Source organism: Macadamia integrifolia, chromosome 7 (assembly GCF_013358625.1).
Source record: "Macadamia integrifolia cultivar HAES 741 chromosome 7, SCU_Mint_v3, whole genome shotgun sequence".
NCBI lineage: Eukaryota > Viridiplantae > Streptophyta > Magnoliopsida > Proteales > Proteaceae > Macadamia > Macadamia integrifolia.
In genome coordinates this window covers 11,600,450-11,622,614 of record NC_056563.1, presented here as the reverse complement: position 1 = coordinate 11,622,614, position 22,165 = coordinate 11,600,450, and the positions used below count along the sequence as shown (strand labels likewise).

The window sequence follows — 22,165 nt, the reverse complement described above, 5'->3', positions numbered from 1 at the left end:
AGTTTATTGTTTTTTTTTTTTTTTTGGTTATATCTTTGTGTCCAAGCAATGTAAGGCTATTTTTAAAGCCCAGAATTAGAATGAAAAGGACAGATCTGACTTGAACAAAAAAAAAAAAATGGTTTATGCTGTTGTGATGTTGGATGCAGTGGGGTGAGTGCCGAAACCTGAGGGGCGAGATGTCCATTCACCAATTCTTCTCCCCCTTTCTCAACCCCTCCATCGATTCTCTTTCTTTTCATATTTTCCTTTTGTTTGATGTGAAAGAGTGTTTTTGAGTGATCAAAGCAAGCTTGTTGAAGTTCAGAAGCCCCATAAAAAGACCAATTTGAAGGCCTGTAGCTGCTGCTACTGCAGAATTCCATAAGGTTTCCTTTTTTATTCTTCAAGTATAACTTCCCAACCCACCATCGGTTAAGGCTCATCTTTTGAAGAATAGTTGGGCATCATACGAGAGACCTTTGCTCCAAAATTGAGGTTCATTGGAGGATGAAATCTCAAGATATCGAGAGTTTTCAAAAGTTTCCTAATTCATGTCGACAACATATCTCTCAATTCGACCATTGGAACTGTCTAATCGTTTGAGGGTTTGTTGACCCATATAGGACCTTCATCTACTCCCAGTTTCAGCTCCATCTAAGATACGGTGTCATGACCCAGACCTAGATACAGGTAAGGGTACAACCCTCGCTGGCAATGATCAAACGATCCAAAACATTCATCAAACAAACAGGCATATGTGAACTTATAATATTCAAATGTCAACAAAATAAAATAGCTACTCATAGATTAAAATATCCCAAACCTTACCTACTGGTGGCAATCTAAGGTTCATTCTCAAATTTAAATAAAAACACTCTGTCAAAGTTTACATAAATCCACGTCCTACTACAAACATCTAATAAAATAAAATGAACTGATAATAGCTTCAGGTCGCCCTCGAACGCCTGCTCCACGCGTACCTTCCTCTCAATCATCTGTGATGTTCAAATAATAGGTTAAGCTCAACAACCTAGAAGGGAAAATAGTAAAGCTCATCACAGGGAAACCATCAGACAAAAACAACGGCTAAAACAAATAGTTTTAATTTCTCAAAACCGCACTTTTAATCAAAATGCGATCATATGAAAAAAATATATTCATTTTTATCACACTTTAGCCGACACTGAGAGAAATAAGCTACCACCGCCCTTAATACGAGAGGGAAACACTGCCTCCACAATCACACGGTCACGCAATCACACTGTTGTCACCACTCTGTGACAAAAATATACACCACTGTGCACAGTGGGTATAAGTCCCACGGCTCAATGGGACACCCTTCTCTAGTCTGGTACGGAGTAGTCTATTTACCCTCACACACTCTCTTTTCACATTCACAAAATCACTTTCTTTAAAGACACATAGGTAAAATCTTCACATGAAAATCACATCAATATACATTACACTAATAATCACCTTCATCACTTATCAATCACTCCCATGAATTCATATCACACATAATCACAATTCAGAATAAGTATAACATACAAGCATACAAAACATCTCATCATACAATCAGACCACACATCTGTAGTGTAACCCCACTATAATCCATTTACCTCAGCTTGCAAGTCTCCTACTTTTACCCTCCGAGCTCTGAATGCTCACGTCAAACACTACCTGCAATTAATTACATCTCCCATTAATCTCCCAGTTCAAAACTAATTCAAATACTTCACTTTTTCCTCAAAAGTCAACCTTTCCATACCTAGGTCAAACTCTAGGAAACAATTTCTCTCAACACGTATTATCATCCTTCCGAAGATGAGAATGATCATCTGAGTGGTTAAGGAGTAATTAGAAAAACTACAATCTCAGAGTGAAACTTTCAGATTTAAGTAATACTGAAATTGCTCTCAATCCGCTAAACTTATGGTCTCCTATTTCGGATTGAAACCTCCCTTAGGAAGGCTCTACTAACCCCCAAAGTATGCCAAAAAGTTAACGGTCGGATTATAAACAATTAGGGAAATACAAGTTTGGGTCTCTCAATTACCCCTCTTAGGCGGCCCAGCGAATCCAAAAAAATCTTTGCCATATCTAACCAGCACAAGGTCCTAATAATTGTTAATTTAATTTGGGTCCCAAAAAAAAATACATATGGTACCTATGACCCCTCTTAGGCAGCCCAGAGAATCCTAAAAAATTCTTTGCCATATCTAACCAACACAAGGTCCTAATAATTGTTAATTTAATTTGGGTCCCCAAAAAAAATACATATGGTACCTATGACCCCTCTTAGGCAGCCCAGAGAATCCTAAAAAATTCTTTGCCATATCTAACCAACACAAGGTCCTAATAATTGTTAATTTAATTTGGGTCCCCAAAAAAAATACATATGGTCCCTATGAATTAAATCCCAGACTTTGTAAAGAATTTCAGATTTGGGTCATGGTTTGCGTCCCATATTGGATCATGGTTTGGTCCCATATTGGGTCCCAAAAAAAAAATATATATATATATATATATGTTCCCTATGAATTAAATCCCAGACTTTATGAAGAATATCAGATTTGGGTCACGGTTTGGGTCCCTTATTGGATCCCATATCGAGTCCCTAAAAAAATATATATGTTCCTAATGAATTAAATCTCAGACTTTTATAAATAATTTCAGATTTGGGTCACGGTTTGGGTCCCATATTGGATCCCATATTGAGTCCCCAAAAAAAACCATAATGGGTCCCAAGACCCCTAACCGTACAACAAATCCTAAACCCTAAGAATAATTAGGGTCGCAAAAAGGGAAAAAAAAGTGACAAAAAGCATAACCAAAACTTAAACTAAGATAAATAAGACCTCAATTGGGTCCCAAAAGAAAAACCAGCAGAAAAGAGAACATCATTAGCTAAAGAAGGCTGAAAAACAGAAAAGTAGAATCCAAAATCCCTCTTCCTCTCCCTTTCTTTCCCACGATTCTGTTCTCTCTTTCTTTCCCACGATTCTGTTCTCTCTTTCTTTCCCATGATTCTGTTCTTTTCTTTCTTTCTTTCTTTCTCACGGTTCTGTTTTCTTTCCTTTCTCCCTTCTCTCTCTCTCACTCTTCTAACTTAAAAGAAAAGAATTTCAATTAAATAAAACTCCCTTATTTACTATACTAACAAGATTTGAACCTAGGACCTCTAATTAGTAAAGGTACTAACCGCTAGGCTAACTCATTAATTCATTAAATACACCCTAACTTTAAATATTTAAGCAAGCATAAAAAGTATATATATATATATATATTCTAAGGTTCTAAAATTTGGGGCATTACATACGGTTTGTAAGTTCTCAATTTTATCTTATTTCAGCCCAGATTTTCAGCTCCTGCCTGGGATTAGGGTCCTTTGTGATCTAGTCTTACATAAGATATTATCAAAATCTCATTTTGAAAAGGTCTTTGAGGGATTCTTTTGTTCATGCCTAAAAATTTATGAAGAAATTCTGACTCCCCATGGTTATACTAAGTAATTTCAACATATGTTTGTTTGTTGTTTCATTTCCTGTTTGCTCAATTTTTTGGATGAACTGGTAATTGAGCTAAGGCCTTGTATGTATGTCTTTTCTTCTCTTTATTTGGCAAATAGAGTTTCAGTTTTTACTTTATTTCCTTTTATCTGAATGAGGAAAAGTTATATTTTTTTTTTGGGGTCTGATTAGTGATTATTGAAACCCCCCTACCATTTCAGGTCTTTGAGCAGTCTTTGCAATGTACTTTCTCGAGCATCGAAGAGGTGAGGAAATATCTACATGGGTTTTTAGGGTAAAGTTAATATTCATAGGTTAAGTTGCCACATGGATGACAATGGCAGACATGAATGGGCCTGTGTCACAAAGGAGGCCACATCCATCTCATGAGTCAATGTTCAATTCAATAAAGTACGTAATGTCAAAACGTGTTTCAAAGTTTATCAAATTACAAAAATACCATGAACCCCTAAAATTTTCTAGTAGTGCCGTAGTGGTTTATGGTATCTTTGTAATTTTTCACAACTTTTGTTCGATAAATTTCCAACGCATATAACTTCTCATCTGGGTTTGTAATTTGACCAAGGAGATGGGTGGGGGTCCTTTATAACAAGGACCAGCCCAAAGTCTGAAATGTGATATTTTGTGACCGTTATGAAGGTTCAAAACATTTGTTAATTATTAGCCCCATTTTTTTATATACCTTAATCTAACATTCTTTTCCATTGATTTGATGGTAATCCTTTCTGATTCTTTTTTTCTTCTTTTTTTCTTCTTTGTTGTAAATGATTCGTTTATTGGGGGTCGATAAAAATTTTGTACTTCGTTGTTATAATCTCTGTCCCGGAGACTTATTCCTCTATAAGATGGTACAATATCTATTTGTATGGGAATTTCAAGCACGCTCTCTCTCTCTCTTTTGGTTTTTAAATAAATAATCAAAAAAAAATTATTGAAAAGAGGGAGGATACAGAAGATAAGAGTACAAAGGCAACAACATAAGGCCATTAGGCCATAGGCCTAGCCCCATGACTTAAATTCCTTTATATAGATTTTGATCTCCTTTGTGCATTGATTCCCAATTTGTAGAAGGTCCATCTAAGATTCTGAGCTGCTTGAAGTGCTGTTTTCATACTTATGAGGGGTAATATAGTAGCAGTCAAGATCGATATGCGTCCTGAGCATAGTTAGCAATTCGGCCAAATAATTCGCGAATTATTCGGCCGAACCGAATTTTTCCGAATTTTATCAAAAATTCGGACCGAATTCGAATTAAAAATAAAATTCTTTAAAATTCGCGACTTTTTCAAAAATGAATATAAATCGCGAATAATTCGGACCGAATCCGAATTAAACCGAATTATTCGGTCCATTTAAACATTATTTAAAAAAAAAACCAAAAATAAAAAATAAAAAAATAAAAAAACAATTTTTTTTTAAAAAAAAACCCAATAAGATTTTTTGACCGCTTTTTTGACTGAATCCTTAAATTAATCGTCCGAATTATTCCGAATAATTCTCCGTCCGAATAATTCCCGAATCCGAATTTGCCAACTATGGTCCTGAGTTTGACTCCCCTTACCCCCTTGTGGCCAGCCCCACAGTTTCTATGGTTCTCACGGGAGTCAGGGCTGATCCAACTTGTGTGTGGGGGGGGGGCACCCTGCGCCGGTGGATTAGTCGGGCCAAAGGTCTGGACACTCTCGTTAGCAAAAAAATAGTAGAAGTCAAGATCTATCCGGGTGAATTTTCCTAGTTGGGGATGCAATTTAAGTCTCTGAATAATAGGGGTATGCAAATCCTTGGAAATTCTTGTATAAAGGAAGAATTTTGACACTTTCTTGATCTAGTTTTCTTAATGAAATAGGATGAGGTCAAGTCTCTCCAGAACTTGGGAGCTTCTTATATTTGGCCTTCTGAACCTTTCATTTGGTTCCATGCCCTGCTCAACTCTACTATCTGATTATTTTGGTATGAGAATATCAATGGTGAGATATGATTGTCTGCATGCCTGAAGGAATTCTTCACCTTATATCTTTGGAACATACTGTTGATAGCCAGATGGAGAATTAGAGATCCTTCTCTGCAATTTAATGCAACAAGATAGTTGCAAAACAAACAAATTTTGGATTTTAATTGGTGTAGTTTATCCTCTTCAGTTGTGTAATGAGTTGCTGCTTGAGAAACTCTTTTGGTTTCAATTGTCTTGGCCAAGATTTTCTTACTCAACCAGTGATTGTGAAAGAAGATGCTAACTGTCAGTGTTTCATGCCGTTTCAGTATCTGGATTTATATCTCACTCGGATAGATGGTTTACGACGAAGGATTTCATTATCTGGTCCAGCAGATTATGCCTTAGACTATGCCTTGATCAGGGACACATTTCAGGTTTGTAGGTGTAATAACCATAGCAGATTGTTTGAATTCTTCTCGTCCGATTTACTTTTCACCTCCTAACTATTGTCTGAATTTTTCCTATTGGTAGGTTCCTCGGAATATAGATTTTGCCGACCCCATTTAGTTGGGAATTTGGGATAAGGCTGAGTTGAGTTGAGTTGCAAAAATATAAGCTGTATTCTAAAATGGTTTTTTCTATGTCAATGATTTATATGATTTTTTTGGGGTCCTGGATTTATATGATTTTCTTTGACGATGGTGTTGGATGTCTCTTTGTAATTTGTATTGAGGGATGTAATCGTCCAAACATCTTTCACTCTTTGTGATGCGGTTGTGGGTTCTGGGGCTTGCAATTTGCTTATTTGGGGTTCATTCTATACCCCCCTGATGCAAAACCAAGTTCTGCATCATCAGGAGGCCATCACAGCAGTCACAGCCAGCCTGTGATTACTTTTCATGTTTATGAATTTGTTTTGAGATAAGATTCCAGCCTACAGCAGGAATCTTATCCTTACAAAGTAGCCAAATTGTGGTGCCTTCTAGGGTCTTCTAGAAGTTATTTTATTGTATTTTATTTTTTGATTGTAAAGCTTTTCTTGGATTAGGAATATTTTTAGGTTAGATTGAAGCTTTCCTATTTGTTGGATGATGAAAGCTCTTATTTCCTATTAATTAGATGATGGACGCTCTCTCCTAAGTCTGTAGATTCTATTATGTTTAAACTTCTGATTTGATTTCTGGTTCTATAAATCAATTGCTGGAGTTTCTAGTTCAGTTTTTTTTCCCGTGTGGCAGGAGGATTTTTCTATATCTCACAATCCAGCTATCAGATTTTGGTTAAACTTTGCAGACTTGTTCTGCTAGTTAAGCTATAGCCTACTAATTGAAATTTTATGCTGCTTGTTCTGATCTGCTGGAGCTATTAAGTTATCTTTGTTTCTGGTTCTTATTCCTATAACCTGTGATCCTATTTGAGCTAAATTCCAACTGGATTTCCCTGGTTTGAGTTTAGTCTTCATTACCCCTGGAGGTTTGAGGATACTCTTTCTACTAGGAGTGCAACTGGAGTGGGTTAGGTCGGATTTTTTAAAACCCCGGCCCAACCCTGGGTCCCTGTGGCTCAGCCCAGGCCTGGCCCAGCCTGAGGTCGGGCTCAGATATCTCAGCCCTGGCCCAGCTGTGCGGGATTGAACTCCACCCAGTCCAGCCTGGCTCTGAAAACCGATGTTGGGCCGGGTTGGCCCTAACCCTGGCTGCTAGAAACCTCTCCTTTCTCTCCCTCGGGACCCTTGGAGGCTTGGATCTATGCTTCAACTTTCAAGCCTTGGACGTGGACACTGAAGACAAAACTGTTAATTCAGACAATAAAAGTGCAAGAGCTGCTGCATTTGTGTTGTCGTTGGAGTGTGAGTATGCGTGAGGTTAAAAACAGTTGTTTTAGTTTCTGTGGGAATGGCACTGTGGAGAGATGAAGGGATGGACCTGAATCAGCGACGACTTTTTGATTTGATTCTAATCACCTAACATAAGTGACAAGGAAAACCAAAATAAACCAGAATTTCAGGGTTGCGGATAAATAGAAATAAAGAATGTTTTATATCTCACAGTGGACTAATCTGATGGGGACAAAACTACCTACTGATGTGATGAACAAAATATCACAATCTGGTCTTTTCATACCAAAATAATGCAAGGCTACTGTTTGGTATCAGAGCTATGGTGAACCCTTCAAAAAGACTACTTCCTTTGGATTTGCCCTAGGTTTGCATGGATGCATTCATTTCTAGTTCTACCTTATATCTGATCTTATTACTATCCTTCTGAACAATTGCTTGTCATTCTATTTGTTATTGTCTGAAGAGATCAACATTCATGCTGTCGATTAGATTTCCTCCCATGACTGTATGGTACTCCCTTCAAAATTCTTTTAGAAATTTTAAAATTTGTTTAATATATGTTTCTGAACTATAACCATGTACTTATGTTGATTAGATTTCCTCCCATGACTGTATGGTACTCCCTTCAAAATTCTTTTTGAAAATTTAAAATTTATTTAATATATGTTCCTGAACTATAACCATGTACTTTTTACGTACAGCGTGCTGCGGATTACCTCTCTCAATACCTAAAGGCTGAAGGTTGTTTGTTGCATAATTTGCATTTACATGCTTATTGGGCTCGTTTAGAATTAAAGCTTGGAAATGATCCAGTTGCCGCTCGGGGAGCTTGGGAGAGCCTGCTTAAGACCAGGTCTGATTGTACCTCAAATCCTCAATATAAGTGTTGCATATTGTTTTCTTTTCTCTTTGTTTTTGAAATACTTGATGTTGCCCTACACAGTGGTTCAATGATTGAGGCCTGGCAAGGTTATATAGGAATGGAAATTGAGTTGGGTCATATCCATGAAGCTAGATCTATCTATAAGAGATGCTACAGTAAAAGGTTCAATGGAACTGGTTCAGAGGTATGCTCCCTTCTCTTGCTGTAATGATATTGTGGATGTACAGTAAACCAAAAGTATTGAGAATGGAGACTATGACTACTCATCTTAGTGGGCTAGACAGGGTAAGAAAGCATCTGGGTATTTTTCAACTTGCTCTTGAGTTATTCTTGATTTTTTGGGCTTGAAAGGTTTTTCTATAATAGTTTGAAGTCAGTTTGTTGATTAGGGTTAGATATGCATGAAAATGTGAAATATGGGGCAAAAGACAAAATTACATAAAGTTCAACCCTCAAGAAGAAATTGCAAAACCCACTGGCCTAAGATTATCCTTAACAAGACGAAACTTTATGACCGGCGCATTTTACAAAATAATCTGCTGAAGATACAAAGAATTCCTTCTAGCTGCCTTGCCCTCATTCATAGACCTTTCAACTAATTTTTTGGGGTAAATAAAATAAATCATTTCCAAACGGAGAGGAATGAGTAAAGCATTCTAGCTGCCTTGCCCTCCTCATCCATAGACCTTTCAACTTTTTTAATTTCCGACTAGACAAAATAAACAACGGGAAAAAGAACGCTTAATCGTGCGCACCGGATTGTGGCAATTATTAATCCTTGGGCGAAGTGTCAAATTTGGAAAGCTTACTCAAATGACTCCTTCATGGTATGTCTTATAAAATGTTAATTTAGCTGTTGGAACACTCCAATAAGAAACTAGGGGAAGGGCAATCCGTCCAAGAGCTTTGTGCTCTTTGAGAGGGTAGTAACAGTCGTTTGGTCATTCTGATTGTCGGATAGATGGGGAATTTGCTGAGTAGGACTCATGTCAATTTTAGTGGCCGATGTATCATGTATAGCCCACCATGTTCAACAGCCCTTGTTTCTTCAAACAATTTCAAAAAGAATTGTTTGGACAAAAGGCAAAGTGGAAGTGGAATGGAATGGAAATCAATGCATGACTAGATGATGGTGTGAACATGTCCACTTAATTTTAGAGCCAACAAATACAGCCACATGGCATGAATAGCTGAAGTTTGCTCCTCACCCCTGTATATTTTATAAAAGTGTGGTTATATAAATGATAACAAATCAAGGTTGTAAACTTTTTATTTATGATAAATGTGTACATATAATATATTGTAATCTATATCTATATTATAATGTATGTAGAGGCCGGTTTCTGTCCTGGCCATGTTGAACCCAAGGCCTTAAACCTGACTACCCCTGCCTTAATTTGGGTTGGCAATCCTCTCTCTCTCATTCCCATTTAGGTTAAATATGAGAGGTACTCCTATTCTCCGCGAGTTCTTTGCTTGGCTGAATTGGTTATCGTTTGATTGGATCTTGTTTACTTGTATGTTCCTATTGGATATAATTGTGGCAATTTTATTCTATGGTGGTTTCTCATGAACTTTGCTACTATACTCTTTCTTCATGATAAGTTAACGTGATTCCAGAAGTACAATTTTCTAATTAAATGAATTTTCATGTGGATTGTTATTAGAAATGTATGTTGTTTCAAGTCTCAGAACTGGCATATTTACTGTGAGGTTTGGTCTTCAATTACTGTGTAGTATATTGTGGATTGGATGGTACCTTCCTTTCCTAAAACACAGAATTATTCAGGACATATGCCATTCTTGGTTGCGCTTTGAGCGGGAATATGGTACTTTGGGAGATTTTGACCACGCTTTAAGGAAGGTATGCTTTTCTTCACCTGGACTCAATTTGATATAAGCTTTTTGCATTTTGCGTTTAAGGTTTCCCTGGCATGCAGAGGCTGGATTTCTCTCATTGGTGGCCTCAGATGTATGAGGACTATTAGTGCAAAACATTAAAGGGGAGAGAGCTATTCCATCTTATAGCGGAGACCGTGCTTCCAATGTAGGGTTGGCCTGTGGGCCGTATGGCCCTTTGTGTGGTGGTCAACTCATGTTCTATCATGTTAAAACTTGATTGCGATTTCCTTCCTATTGCAAAACAAATAGCTAGAGTACAACAACAGCATCAAAGGGCCTAAGCCCAACCTCAACCAGAGACTACATAATAAGGCCTATAATAGTGTTTACAGCTCTCATTCTCCAAGAGAAGGAAAAATCCCTTTAGGTATTAAAAGCTGTAGCTTTCCTAATAAGAACATATAGCACCAAGAACTCTTTGAATGATATTGAAGCCACCCAATCATAAGCATAGAATCTTTTTCTAAATGAACATTTGCCCACCCATCTGCCAGTGCAGTTTCCATGAATGAATGCCTTGAACTCTGCAACAATCCAGTATGTCATTCCAAGGGGGACCTGAAAGCACCAACAGTATCTTGCTCATGATTTCTGAAAGCATCCTTCACATCCGCTAGATCAGGGTTCCCCATTGGGTTTCCATCTATGTTAAGCTTAATGGAGAATGGTGGGGAATGGTCTACACATGTTGATTCTGATTGTGAACAGCTTTGGTAGATGCCACATGACCCTAATGTCTTGCAGATGCCGCAAGACCCCGATGTCTCACAAAATCATCAATAGTCTTGCCCTCGGAAGCTTATAAGCCGATCTTGTGGTTCTCAAGATGATTAGCTCACACACTTCTTGAGCGGATCTTTGCCATCCACAAAACATCCTTTGAAATTTGCCATGGAACTTCAAGCTGTGTATATAGGAAGTATTAGAAATCAAAGAAAACCTCTTTAAGTGGTCCTATGGTTTCGTAATCTAAGTAGATGAAATGAAACATATTCTTGATGCAGAAAACACAACGTAACAGAAATAAAAACAATCAAGCGAACCACAAGGATATATGTGGTTCAGCAAGGTGCCTATGTCCAAGGAGCATGGTTTAAGATCTCGCTCTCGCCCCCCATCGCGCTAATCCAAAAAAGAGAGATCTCGCCAGATCTCGCTGAGATCATGTATTTTTTCGCGGTCAACTCGGTGGTTGGTCTCGGTGGTCATATGATCTTTGTAGTCCCTGAAATTAGGTATTTATCCTATTTTAGGACTTCTAAACACAATGGAAACATCAGTTTTTTAAAAATCAAACTTAAAATGGTACTTTGACTTCATACCCTATGTAAGTAGTTAGAGTCTCTGGCTCTTTGGACCCTAGGCTAGTATGCTTTATTCCACAATCCACATTCCACAATCAACACATGACACACCATAATCTTAAGAATTGAAAAGACATCATAGGTAATTACTTAATTGATTAACAATTAACATCGATGACTGATGAGTCACATTAATATACATTTGAAAATTTGAAATGACATAAGGTAGGAATGGAGATCCTCGAGCAAAAACACCAAAATTCTTGTCCCTTAGTTTTTTTCTTCAAAAAAGTAGAGAGAGGCGAGATCTGGCGAGATTTGGAAAGATTTTAGTGAGATTTGACAAGATTTGGCAAGATCTTGGGGAGATCTTGTCGTTTGCACACCTCGCCTGTGATCTCGTCTCGCTAATCTAAAAAAAGGAGATCTCGCCGAGATCTTGAACCATGCCAAGGAGAGATGGGAGCAGCTTCATTAACAATGAAGAATAGGGTTATGAACTCTCTTTCTCTCGCCTCTCTTTTTATAAAGAATTCCCTGTAACCATAGTAACCACCCCCTATAGCTAAAAATTTAAAGGGAACAATACAACCCAAACCACGAACTCTCTTCCTCTCGTTAATTACAACCCCCTATAGCTAAGGTCACGTTAATTTTCAGGCATTTTCACGTCTTTTCTCACTGTTCTTCCCGTCACTTCTAGACTTCCCTTGGTTTTTTAGTCATCCTTAATTGTATTATTTCACTCAATAGTCTCCATTGCCAATGTCCATACCATATTGGATGATGCTAATTCAACTTATCTTCTACTGGAGCCACTCCTAGATCACATGCGCTTAGAATAATAGAACCATGCTTTAACATGGTATACTATAATATATGATAGAATATGTCAAGGGATAAGTCTGCGTAGTTCTTCCCCCCACCCCCCCAACCCTGTATATATGAGATCCTCTGTGCACTAGGTACGCCCTTTTTTTTTTTTTTTTTTTGCCCCATTGTGAGAAGCTTATCGTAACAATCCGCTATTTTAGGCCACGTGGTACGATGGTGTTGCAATTCTGACTGTTGGATGGTCAAATCTAGGTTTGGATTGGCTATGTTTCAAATTTCAGACTCAAATTCAATTAAAGAATCTCCCTTGTGTGTCCTTGCGTTGCACCCCCTCTTGTAGTTCCTAGATTTTCGAAGTTCTATTTTGCCACTTGGAAATATCCATTTGAACTGAAAGTCTGAAACTGGACATGTAAGCTGGGGAACTTGGGATGTATCCACAAAATTTAGGCCTCATATGATCTGCTACATGGCAGATTTGGGCCATTTAGATAAGTTTATCTGGAAACATTTGCCTATTTGTTAGTTATCTATTTTTAGTAATCATGTGAGAAATACTGATTCGATAATAGAAAGAAATGGACAAGGCGTATATGATGCATACTACTATTTCTATAGCTTTCATAGCTATTTGCATACTTTGGGAATTTTTTTTTCTACGTTTTGGTACTCTCTTCTTTCTTTCTTTTTTGTTTTTTATTTTTTTAAAATTATATATATATATATATATATATATATTTTTTGAAGCATAATGAAAAAAGGCACAATGGCAAAGTTGCTCCATTTTAAGGTTTAAAGTATCGGCATCGGGTATTGTATCGGAAGGGTGATTGTAAGAGACACATGGTATTGTATCATATTGGAGATGCAAGATATGCTAAACATTTGTATGCATAAGATATATGCAAAACACAGTTTTGAAGCATAAGATGCTATATGTGTCAAATATATTTTTTACAAAAAGGAGAACAAAGTTCAACGAGATATCGGTTCCTAGACTGATCTTATTTTTCATTTGCAATGACTTTGTTCTGCTGATAGCAATGGCGAAGGTGGTTCTATTTGGGCCTTCTTGATTCCTCTGTTGACAGCAATCCTGAAGGTGGGGGATCAAGGGGCTAATTTTTTTTTTAAATTGTATATCAGTCTAGGAATGCCTGGACTTTCTCTTGTACATCTTTACTTTAATTTAATATCTTATTGCTGACTTTTAGCAAAAGAAAAAAGTTCAATGAGATTAGTGCACTTACTTGATTATGTATAAAGGGTGAGGTTTCTTATATGTACTAATACTAATTATTGTTAGGTATCGTATCAGTACTGTGTCATATCGGTACCTTAAAGATACGTTAGTATTGGCAGATATGGTTGCATACTTAAAACCTTGTCCATTATGACCTAATGGTCATGAGTTCAAGTGGGGAAACAGTCTCTCCACAAAGTGGGGGTAACTGGTACGGCTGTGTACATTATGACCCCTCCCCAGACCCTGCACTGGCAGGAGCTGTATGCATTGGGTATGCCCTTTATAATGAAAATTAATTTTTGGTTTGATGTTCAAGGCTTTATTTCTCATCAAATATTTTAAATGCTCTTGTTGATGATGTTTGAGGGTAGAATGCAATAAGAGAGCCTTTTATACTTTACTTTTTTTTTTTTTTGGGGGGGGGGGGTGGGGGTGGGTGAGGAAATAAAACTTTCGGTATTTTAACCACTTTTTCTCAATTTACATATCTTTTAGGCCAATCAAACTTTCATGCACTTTTCATTTTGATCCCTTGGGAAGCTGAAATATTTCGCAAGATTACCATTGCAGTATTCTAACCAATTTTTTGCAATTTTGTAAGATAAACTCATTTCCTAATGTGCAAAGAAGATGTGTGATTTTTCTTTAGCACCTTGTTGACATTAGTAATCTTGTTATTAGAAAACTACTTTTTCCTAAAGCACTGGTATAATCATAAATGGTCAGAAAAGACTAAAAGAAAAAAAAAAAAAAAACTACTTCGGTTGTTACTAAAAAAACTAAGCAGTGATAGAAAGGAAACTCTTCTAAAATTTCTCAATGAAAAGGTTTATGATAAAATTAAAATGGAAAAAAGAAAGATCATATTGTAAATCCAATTAAATTATCAAAACCTTTGGAATCTGGACTTGCTTTTATGGTTTCATCCTTTCAATAAGCACATTCTAGCGCCTCTTTTTTTTTTTTTTTTTTTGGGTCGGGGCGATGCATATAAATGATAGAAGCAGGCTTATTTTAGGGAAATAAGCCTTAGGTTGTGTTTCATGTGTTGGACTTTAGGTCCAAGGGACTTTCTTTGTAGTTGGCCACTTTAATGGGTTTGTAATGTGGGTAGGAGCTAGGTATACAAGACTAGTCAAGTAGGATGAGTTTAGTCCAAATTCGTGGGGTTATTTGCGTTGGTATTTATTGTTCTTTTTATTTTTAGGAGCTAACTGAGTCAAGTTCTAGTGTTATTGGGAAGGCTGGTTGAGTTTTGCTATGAATTTAAAATTCTAGAGTAGGATTGTCAATTATAACTTTGTTGTCGCTATTAAGAGTGTTATATAGAGAAGCTATGTGTAGTTGAGATGAGGATGCTAAGATGGATGGGTGGAAAAAGTAGGAAAGATAAAGTAAGGAATGAGCATATTAGAGCTGATTTGGGAGTTGCCTTGATCAATGACAAGCTCCATGAAAGTCGTTTGAGTTGGTATGACCATGTTTAAAGGAGGCCTAATTTCAGGTGATTTTGATCTACCTATCTTGGGTTACAAAATTTCTCTCATAGTTTCCTTGAAATGATTTTCCAGCTCTGGCTTACATTAATCTCCTTTTTTCACAGACCCGGCAGCAGGTTCTTTCTCTTAAGTTCCACTGTTAGCTTGGGAGATTCTATTTGCTATTAGGGAATAGGTGAAGGTGCCTCAGTTTCCAAATAGGTAAAACAAAGCACACAAAAAATAGTGAATGTAGAAATTATTCACTTAATGTGACGGAAAATCAATCCTCTCTACCTTGCCATTTGAATGTTAGACCAATTAATCATAATAATAGATATGATCTCACTTGAGATCTCACAACCAGTTTCTTTTATGATTCACCGATTCAATGTTTCAAACGTTTTGGAATTGAGCAATCTGATCATGAATCCCTTTTGTAAATAATGGGCACACACATTTTACAATATAGATTCTACATTTAGTCATTGGTCGACTAAACACATTTAATTAGTCAACGGGAAAACATGCGTGTACTTTATTGAAGCCATTTTAAAGGATAGTCAAGGCACCGGTAACATGTCACCGTTGGTATTTGTACCTGTGCCGAGAAAATAGATCGAAAAGCTGAGATGCCTGATCAGTGGTGCTGTTAGAGACTTTGAGAGTTTGATGTGAGATACGAACATGATTCTTCACTAATACTTCCTGGTGGTTCAGGACTCTTATTTATGTATTCTTGATGCAATGTGATCATTTGGTTTGTAGTTCTGTAGCTACATTTCTATTGTTAGAATTTACATCATTATCTTATTACTTAGGATTCTCTTGAGTAATATTTCTTGCAGCACAGTGCAGTACTTTTTTTAGATAAATTTAAATAAATTGATGTTGGTGGGGAAAATTGAAGTCTAGAGTTATCCACAAAGTGTCTTGTCCGTATATTTTTCTGTCGACAGGGATAAAATATTTTATTCTGAAGTTATCTCCCAATTCTATAGCTCACAGAGTCAATCTTTGTCATTTTTTCTTAGGTGACTCCACGCCTTGAAGAGCTTAAGTTATTCATATCGCAACAACAATCCACACATCTTGCTGCATCAGCAACTCAGAAAGAGAGAGCTCCGGCAAAAAATGTCTCACAAAAAAGAGGATCAAGTTTAACAGATGAACAGACTCCACCAAAGAAGCAGAAGAAGGATTCAACTCAGAAGTCAGGTACAAAGAAAGAGAGACTCAATGAAGTCAAAGCTAACAAACCTGAAAACTCAGATGAGCAACAAGTCAATGATTCCGGAGCTGGGAAAACAAAATTTTACACTGATGAGTGCACTGTGTTTGTTTCAAATCTTGGCTTGGAGGCAAGTAACTATCTTCTGATGAACATATTCTTCAGTGATAAAAATTTACTATAATTCTAATGATAGCAACTTTCTTAGGCAACTGAAGGACATCTGCGTGATTTCTTTAGCGACATTGGTGGAGTCACCGCTATACGGATCTTGAAGGATAAGTTCACTGGCAAGTCAAGGGTCTGTATCTCCTCCTGCCTATGTATACATGGATAACAAAATACATACACATTCATTTGTACATGGATGCAAAGTAATTCACATGCACACCCAAACACTTACATATGTTTATGCCCTATTGAAGTTGTCCAATGCTGTTAATGTAATACATTATTATTCGAACCACAAATTATGCCATAATTTGGATTTTTCTGGTGGCCTGAAGCTGTTCTTACTAGGAAAGACTCTAAACATCCATTTTACGACATTTTTTTCAACTCCCATGGAGTTCCTAGGCATGAAGTGGGGATATTTGTGATATGACATGATGGTTCAGCATTCTGGTCCTTCTGCAAAGTCTACTCTTCAGTTTTTGATTGCCTAGAATCACTTCCTATTGATTGTATCAGATGATCAAGATTCTTTCTTATTTTAAAGATACATTTATGCACAATTCATAGACTGTTCTTAAAGGTTTTTATTTGTTCTCCAATTTAAGCGACTTCCGGGATGTTCCGCACAAGAAGATTGTCCATAAGGTAGGGTCTCTTTTTGCTGCATGTCAAGTTCCGTAATCCACCTGAACTGTATGAGTGTAAAAACAATCCCTGTGATTTCAGCTTTTGAAATTAAAAAATTTCTTATTCAAAAGTGTTGGAAATGACTGCTTAATTTTTTGATGTGATGTAATGCTGCTGCCTGTTGGGATGACATTTATTGCTGCAGGTGGTGGCATGTGAGCATGGAAAGTCCTTTTTCTCTGTCAAGTGTCAACTGAGCTGCCATTCAAGAGGATTTTGTGGTTCTGGTCCTCTGATTTCTTTTGCCTGTTTGTTTGTTTGTGCTCTGAATGAGTTCTGATATCACAATACCAGCTGTCCATCTGAAATGGGATCCTCTGGGCTGGTCTGACACACTTTTTCCTCATACTATGCCATTCTTGGCGACTCCTCTTTTTTCCCAGCATCTTTTTAACTTGATGGAAGATTTTGTGTACTGCAGTGCAATATTATGTGACACGGAAGAATTTGCCACTTTGACTTTCTTCATCTTCCAAGTTTACTCCATGGGCATCTTCCATATAGAAAAGGGGAAGTTTTTTTTCTTACCATTGTGTTCTTTTTCCTAGGGTGCATCTTGGACCTGAAAGGCCACATCCTGCCTGGAAATTTCCAGGCTTAGATGGGATTTTGGATCCATGGGCCAAGGTTTGCTTGAGAAGGCCCAATCCGAGGTCGAGCTGGGATAGGTGAAGGGTGAGGCCTGTGGTTCGGCCTGGCCCAAGCTCGATTTGATGCTTATTGTAAAAAAATGCTTGGATTTTGTGATGGTGAGCCCTATGGACGTCACATTTTGTAGACCAAGGTTCAGAACTCCCTAACATCTCGATTTCACTCAGATACATGGTTGTTGAGGTAGGTAAGTGACCCAAGGCAGTCAAGAAGGGTGGGGAAACCAAGGTGCCCAGGCGATGCCTTGACAAGTATGCAAAGATAATTAAACATTTTAGGATGGCCTTTCCAGCCAGGCTGGGCTGACCTGAGCCTGGGCAGTGTGACTCTGGGTTGAGATTTCCCAGCCCATGGTTGGGTGGGCTGGGGTCAGGTCGGGTTCTCAAAAGCCTGGTTTTGCCAGCCCAAGTTGCTACCACGAGATGGACATTTTTATATGATTATATTACCCATGTGAAAAGTAAGTGGAATGGCTATTGAGCCTAAACAGAAGACATTTCCAATAAAGCTTTATGTGCTTTTTTTTTTTTTGGGGGGGGGGGGGGGGAATCTTTTCATTTTTGCCTTTAATTTCCTTCATTACTTTTGCCCATCCTCTCTGGAGTATTGCTAAGAAGTGGAAGTGCCTGGTCAGAGAGGGGGGGTGGGGATGTGGATTGGTTGGGTATGGTAGAGGGGACTCTGGCCTGTTGGTTGGTCGGGGGATCTGGCTTTTATGTTTTCTGTTTCTTTGCTTCTTTTTTCCCAACTTTCTCTTGTGGCTTCTATTTCTTCTCAGTCGAATGAATTTTCTTTTATTGCTGCTGTTCAGAGATCATCATGATTTTCTTTTCCTTTGCAAACCTTTGCATGATCATTTTCTTTTTCTTATGCGAAGGGACTTGCCTATGTGGATTTCTCGGATAGTACACACCTTGCAGCAGCTGTATCAAAGAACAGACAGACATTGCTTGGTAGAAAATTGAGCATTGCACAGTCAGATCCAAAACGAAGCCAAAAGAGGGTTTCCTTTGGAGCTAGCACTGCACCTGATCATGGTATGCCAACAAGATAAATATTTTATTTTCCTGGATTACTCGTTTCAGTTATGATGTTTTGACCAAGAGTTGCTGGAAGTACTATGTTATTTTTTGTCTGGGTGATATCATTCCCTTGCGAGATTTTCCATTACATTTTCATTATCCTGTCATGAATCACATACTATGCGTTTTTAGTGTGTGCACCCACTTTCTTATACTGAATCTTTCGACATTTCTATGTCTTGTATCTTATTCGATTTTGTACTTTTGAAGAGTTATGTGCTACCTAACCAATTTAAAAGTTAATTGGCTACTCTGAAAATGAAAATCATATTGATTTGGTCAACTTTCCTGTTTGGCCTATGAAGGATTTGCTGTCTGGGCTGAAAGCCTGAAACTTCTTGAAATAATTTCTCCATATCTAATACCAAACCATTGACTTCCCATATTTGTTTAATGCTTGGTTGCAGTTCTGCAAAAATCTAAAGTTTAGGTGGTTCAACCATAGAGTTTGTTAAGTAGTCTGATGAATTCTAACAAATCAAAGATGTAATGAACTGAAAACACCACAGTATAGTACAACAGTGTTCCTAGCATTAGTGACAATAGGGAAGAAAATAGAAGAAGCAATCACAAAGCAGCTAGCTGATGTGGCTCAAAATCTGGTTGAAGGCTGATCTATAACTGCTGAACTTGTGGCTTAATATTTTCAAGAACCAATGGTCAGATGGTGAGTAATGAAGGTGGACAGAAGATATAAACTAAAATGATCACTAAATTAGTAAGAGAAACTGGAATAGCTTTGGATCAGCGACATCAATGGACTTCAAGTTCAGGTCAATGGAACGCAAGGTAGAAGAGAATGGACACACCAAGTTTGGGCTCAGTCTGAGGGTTGAAGCTACTATTAACTTGAAGACAAAATTGAAAGGAAAACCTGAACTGCAAGCTGCTTTACCTGGGCAGAACTGACAGCAATGGTCAATCAACTATTGACGAATCGTTAGCAGTTGCGTTGGAGGGGCCGAAGTCTACTTTTTATCTTCAAACAGCAGTCCAAGTTGCAGCAGAAACTCCCCACGTAAACGATAGGTATGCAGGAAAATCAAAAGAACAAAGGAAGAAGGAAGGGGATATGACCAGGGTATCGCCACCTCTGACCTGCAATTGGATTTACCACCAATAGGTCCTTAGCTTCAGCAAGGGAACTGCTGTATTTCTACAGTAGCACACATTCTTCGAAGATGAAAACACAAGGGAATAGCCAAAATCGTGGGCTGTAGAGGCCCTTTGCTTGTATCTATAATCTTTGAAGCATGTGTTACAAGAATATTAAGTCTTGGTTAGTATCTTGCTACTCATAAAATAGCAACTTTCTAGAATATATAGTGGGTAAAACACAAAAAGGGAAAGAAATAGAACAAAAGTAGGAACTCCTGGATTGCTAATGACTTGGATACTAAACCTATTACAAGACAGAAACTATAATATAGGTGGCTACTGAGAAAATACTGCAGCACATTGTCTTCTCACTAAGGCCCACATGTGACTTCTAGAAGCTGAACCAAGACCACCACGCAAAGGTAGAACCAGACTCAAAACCGTGGGTCACTGTTGGGCCTAATTCCAAATTGTGAGCTTCACTGTTGGACTTTCTTCATCCTACTCTGGTTCTGCTTGAGCTCTACATCAATGTCGCAGACCTGCCTAGGGTTAACCAAACCTAGTAAGACTTGTACCGTTGAATTTCTTATTGATTCTGGATTCTTGATAGAAAATTTAATTTATTTCTGTGTTTAGGTGGTTTTTCACATTGGTTTGGGGCCTTCGTATATTCATCAGGACTGCAGTTGCTTTGGTTGAATCCTTGCTTTTTTTTTGTTTTTTTGGCGGAGATTGTTTACAAAACTGTTAGGGTTTATGTCCTTGTTTCATGTTTCAATTTTTGTATGTCAAATTCTAGCACTAAATGCCCCCTACGTCATTAGTGCTTACAAACACAGACAATTAACGTCTGGATTGCTTGTAAATTGTACCAACCATAGCAAAAACTGAAAAAGGAAGCAAACACTAAAATTTGTTTTTAAAATAAATAAAGTTAAAACTAGAAACTTCAATCCGTGAATGTCTTCATCATCAACCCAAGTAGTAGCAGATTACTGGAGATGGACCCATGATGGGCTAACTGATCACAGTTTGTGTTAGTCATCCAATGTGTAGCATAGTAGCAGATTATTGGAGGGGAGTTCACCCGTAATATGGCTCCTGCCCTGACCACTCCTTTCCTCTCAATGAGTGATGCTTTCTTATGTTCACCTTCCATCACAGCACATCCACCTTAGCTGACCTCCTATACGTCATGCTTTCTTTTGTTCACCTTCCGTCACAGCGTCTCACCCTTAGCTGACCTTTTGGGACCTCACTTATTTTAACTGTTGTCAAGATCACCTTAGCAGTTGGATCTGCAGGAAGGCTGCATGTCAGTTCCTAGATCTTGAAGGTGAACGAGTCCACATTTTTGTTTTTGTTATGAAGTTGGCCCCAGTGATCTATATGATGTGCAGAGGATGTAAATCAGGAACTCTGGGGGCTGAAAAGGTGAGGGGCAGAAACACATTTGGGATTCTTTAAAATCATTGGTGACTGTTCAAGGAGAGAATTGTTATCTCTCGTACTTGTGGACAGTTTCCAATTTCTTTACTGTGGCAAAGGAGAACATATAAGTATCAGAAGTCCATTAGTGTAAGTAGGCAGCATTGCTGATTGCTCAGGCTCTTTCTTCCCAATTTCTATCTATCTTATTGTACTTATATTGTATAGGAGAATTGCATCATCTGAGGTTTTTGTTCACCAATACCTGTTTAGGATCTGTCGGTTCTTGTTACTCTGGTAAGGTGGAGTGAGATGGTTCAGATTAGAGGATCTGGGGAACAGGTGGTAGATTGAAAATGAACTGGGGTGAGGTGTTGAAATGAGATATGGATGTCTCTTGCTTAACTTCATATATGACTTTATTTGTTTGAATGGAAATCAGGATTTGTACCTACCCCAATTGATTGGGATAAATATCAGATGTTTTTAGATATTATCATTCAGGTTACTGTTTGATTTCCAACAAAAATTAAAAAGAAAAAGAGAGCCTGAAATGTTGCCACTGCTATGATTTGTTGATAAATCATAACCTTGTTCTGGCAAAAAGGTAGAAAATTACAATAATAATATTGTAAATTGCCATATTAGAACATTTACGGATGCTTCTACTTAATGCAATGATGTAGATAGTTTTGTTGTGAAATCATTGGCATAGGCCACTCCCAGCTTAACAATATCTAGTCCTATTCCACTTATCAACTACTGTAAGTTTGTTCTCCCTGAATGCTGGACTTGTGCTAGGTTCAAATGCTCAGCCTCTCATACCCATGAGATTGGTTTTTTCCTGGGCTTGAAGAAGAGATTGGGGGGGGGGGGGGG

General features: G+C 37.8%; 1 protein-coding gene across 4 annotated transcripts in view; it reads left to right on the top strand.

Moving 5' to 3' along the window:
* LOC122084684 (squamous cell carcinoma antigen recognized by T-cells 3) overlaps nucleotides 1–22,165 on the top strand; it is a 33,192-nt gene that overhangs the window by 9,722 nt on the left and 1,305 nt on the right. For 2 of the 4 annotated variants that reach the window (XM_042653121.1, XM_042653119.1), the window contains exons 8-15: nucleotides 3,713–3,757; nucleotides 5,772–5,879; nucleotides 7,987–8,138; nucleotides 8,229–8,352; nucleotides 9,958–10,032; nucleotides 15,967–16,293; nucleotides 16,372–16,464; nucleotides 18,553–18,712. In XM_042653121.1, coding sequence (XP_042509055.1) covers nucleotides 3,713–3,757; nucleotides 5,772–5,879; nucleotides 7,987–8,138; nucleotides 8,229–8,352; nucleotides 9,958–10,032; nucleotides 15,967–16,293; nucleotides 16,372–16,464; nucleotides 18,553–18,712 — 1,084 coding nt within the window. The remainder of the gene's footprint in view (nucleotides 1–3,712; nucleotides 3,758–5,771; nucleotides 5,880–7,986; nucleotides 8,139–8,228; nucleotides 8,353–9,957; nucleotides 10,033–15,966; nucleotides 16,294–16,371; nucleotides 16,465–18,552; nucleotides 18,713–22,165) is intronic. The other 2 variants (XM_042653122.1, XM_042653123.1) reach the window with 2 other exon arrangements.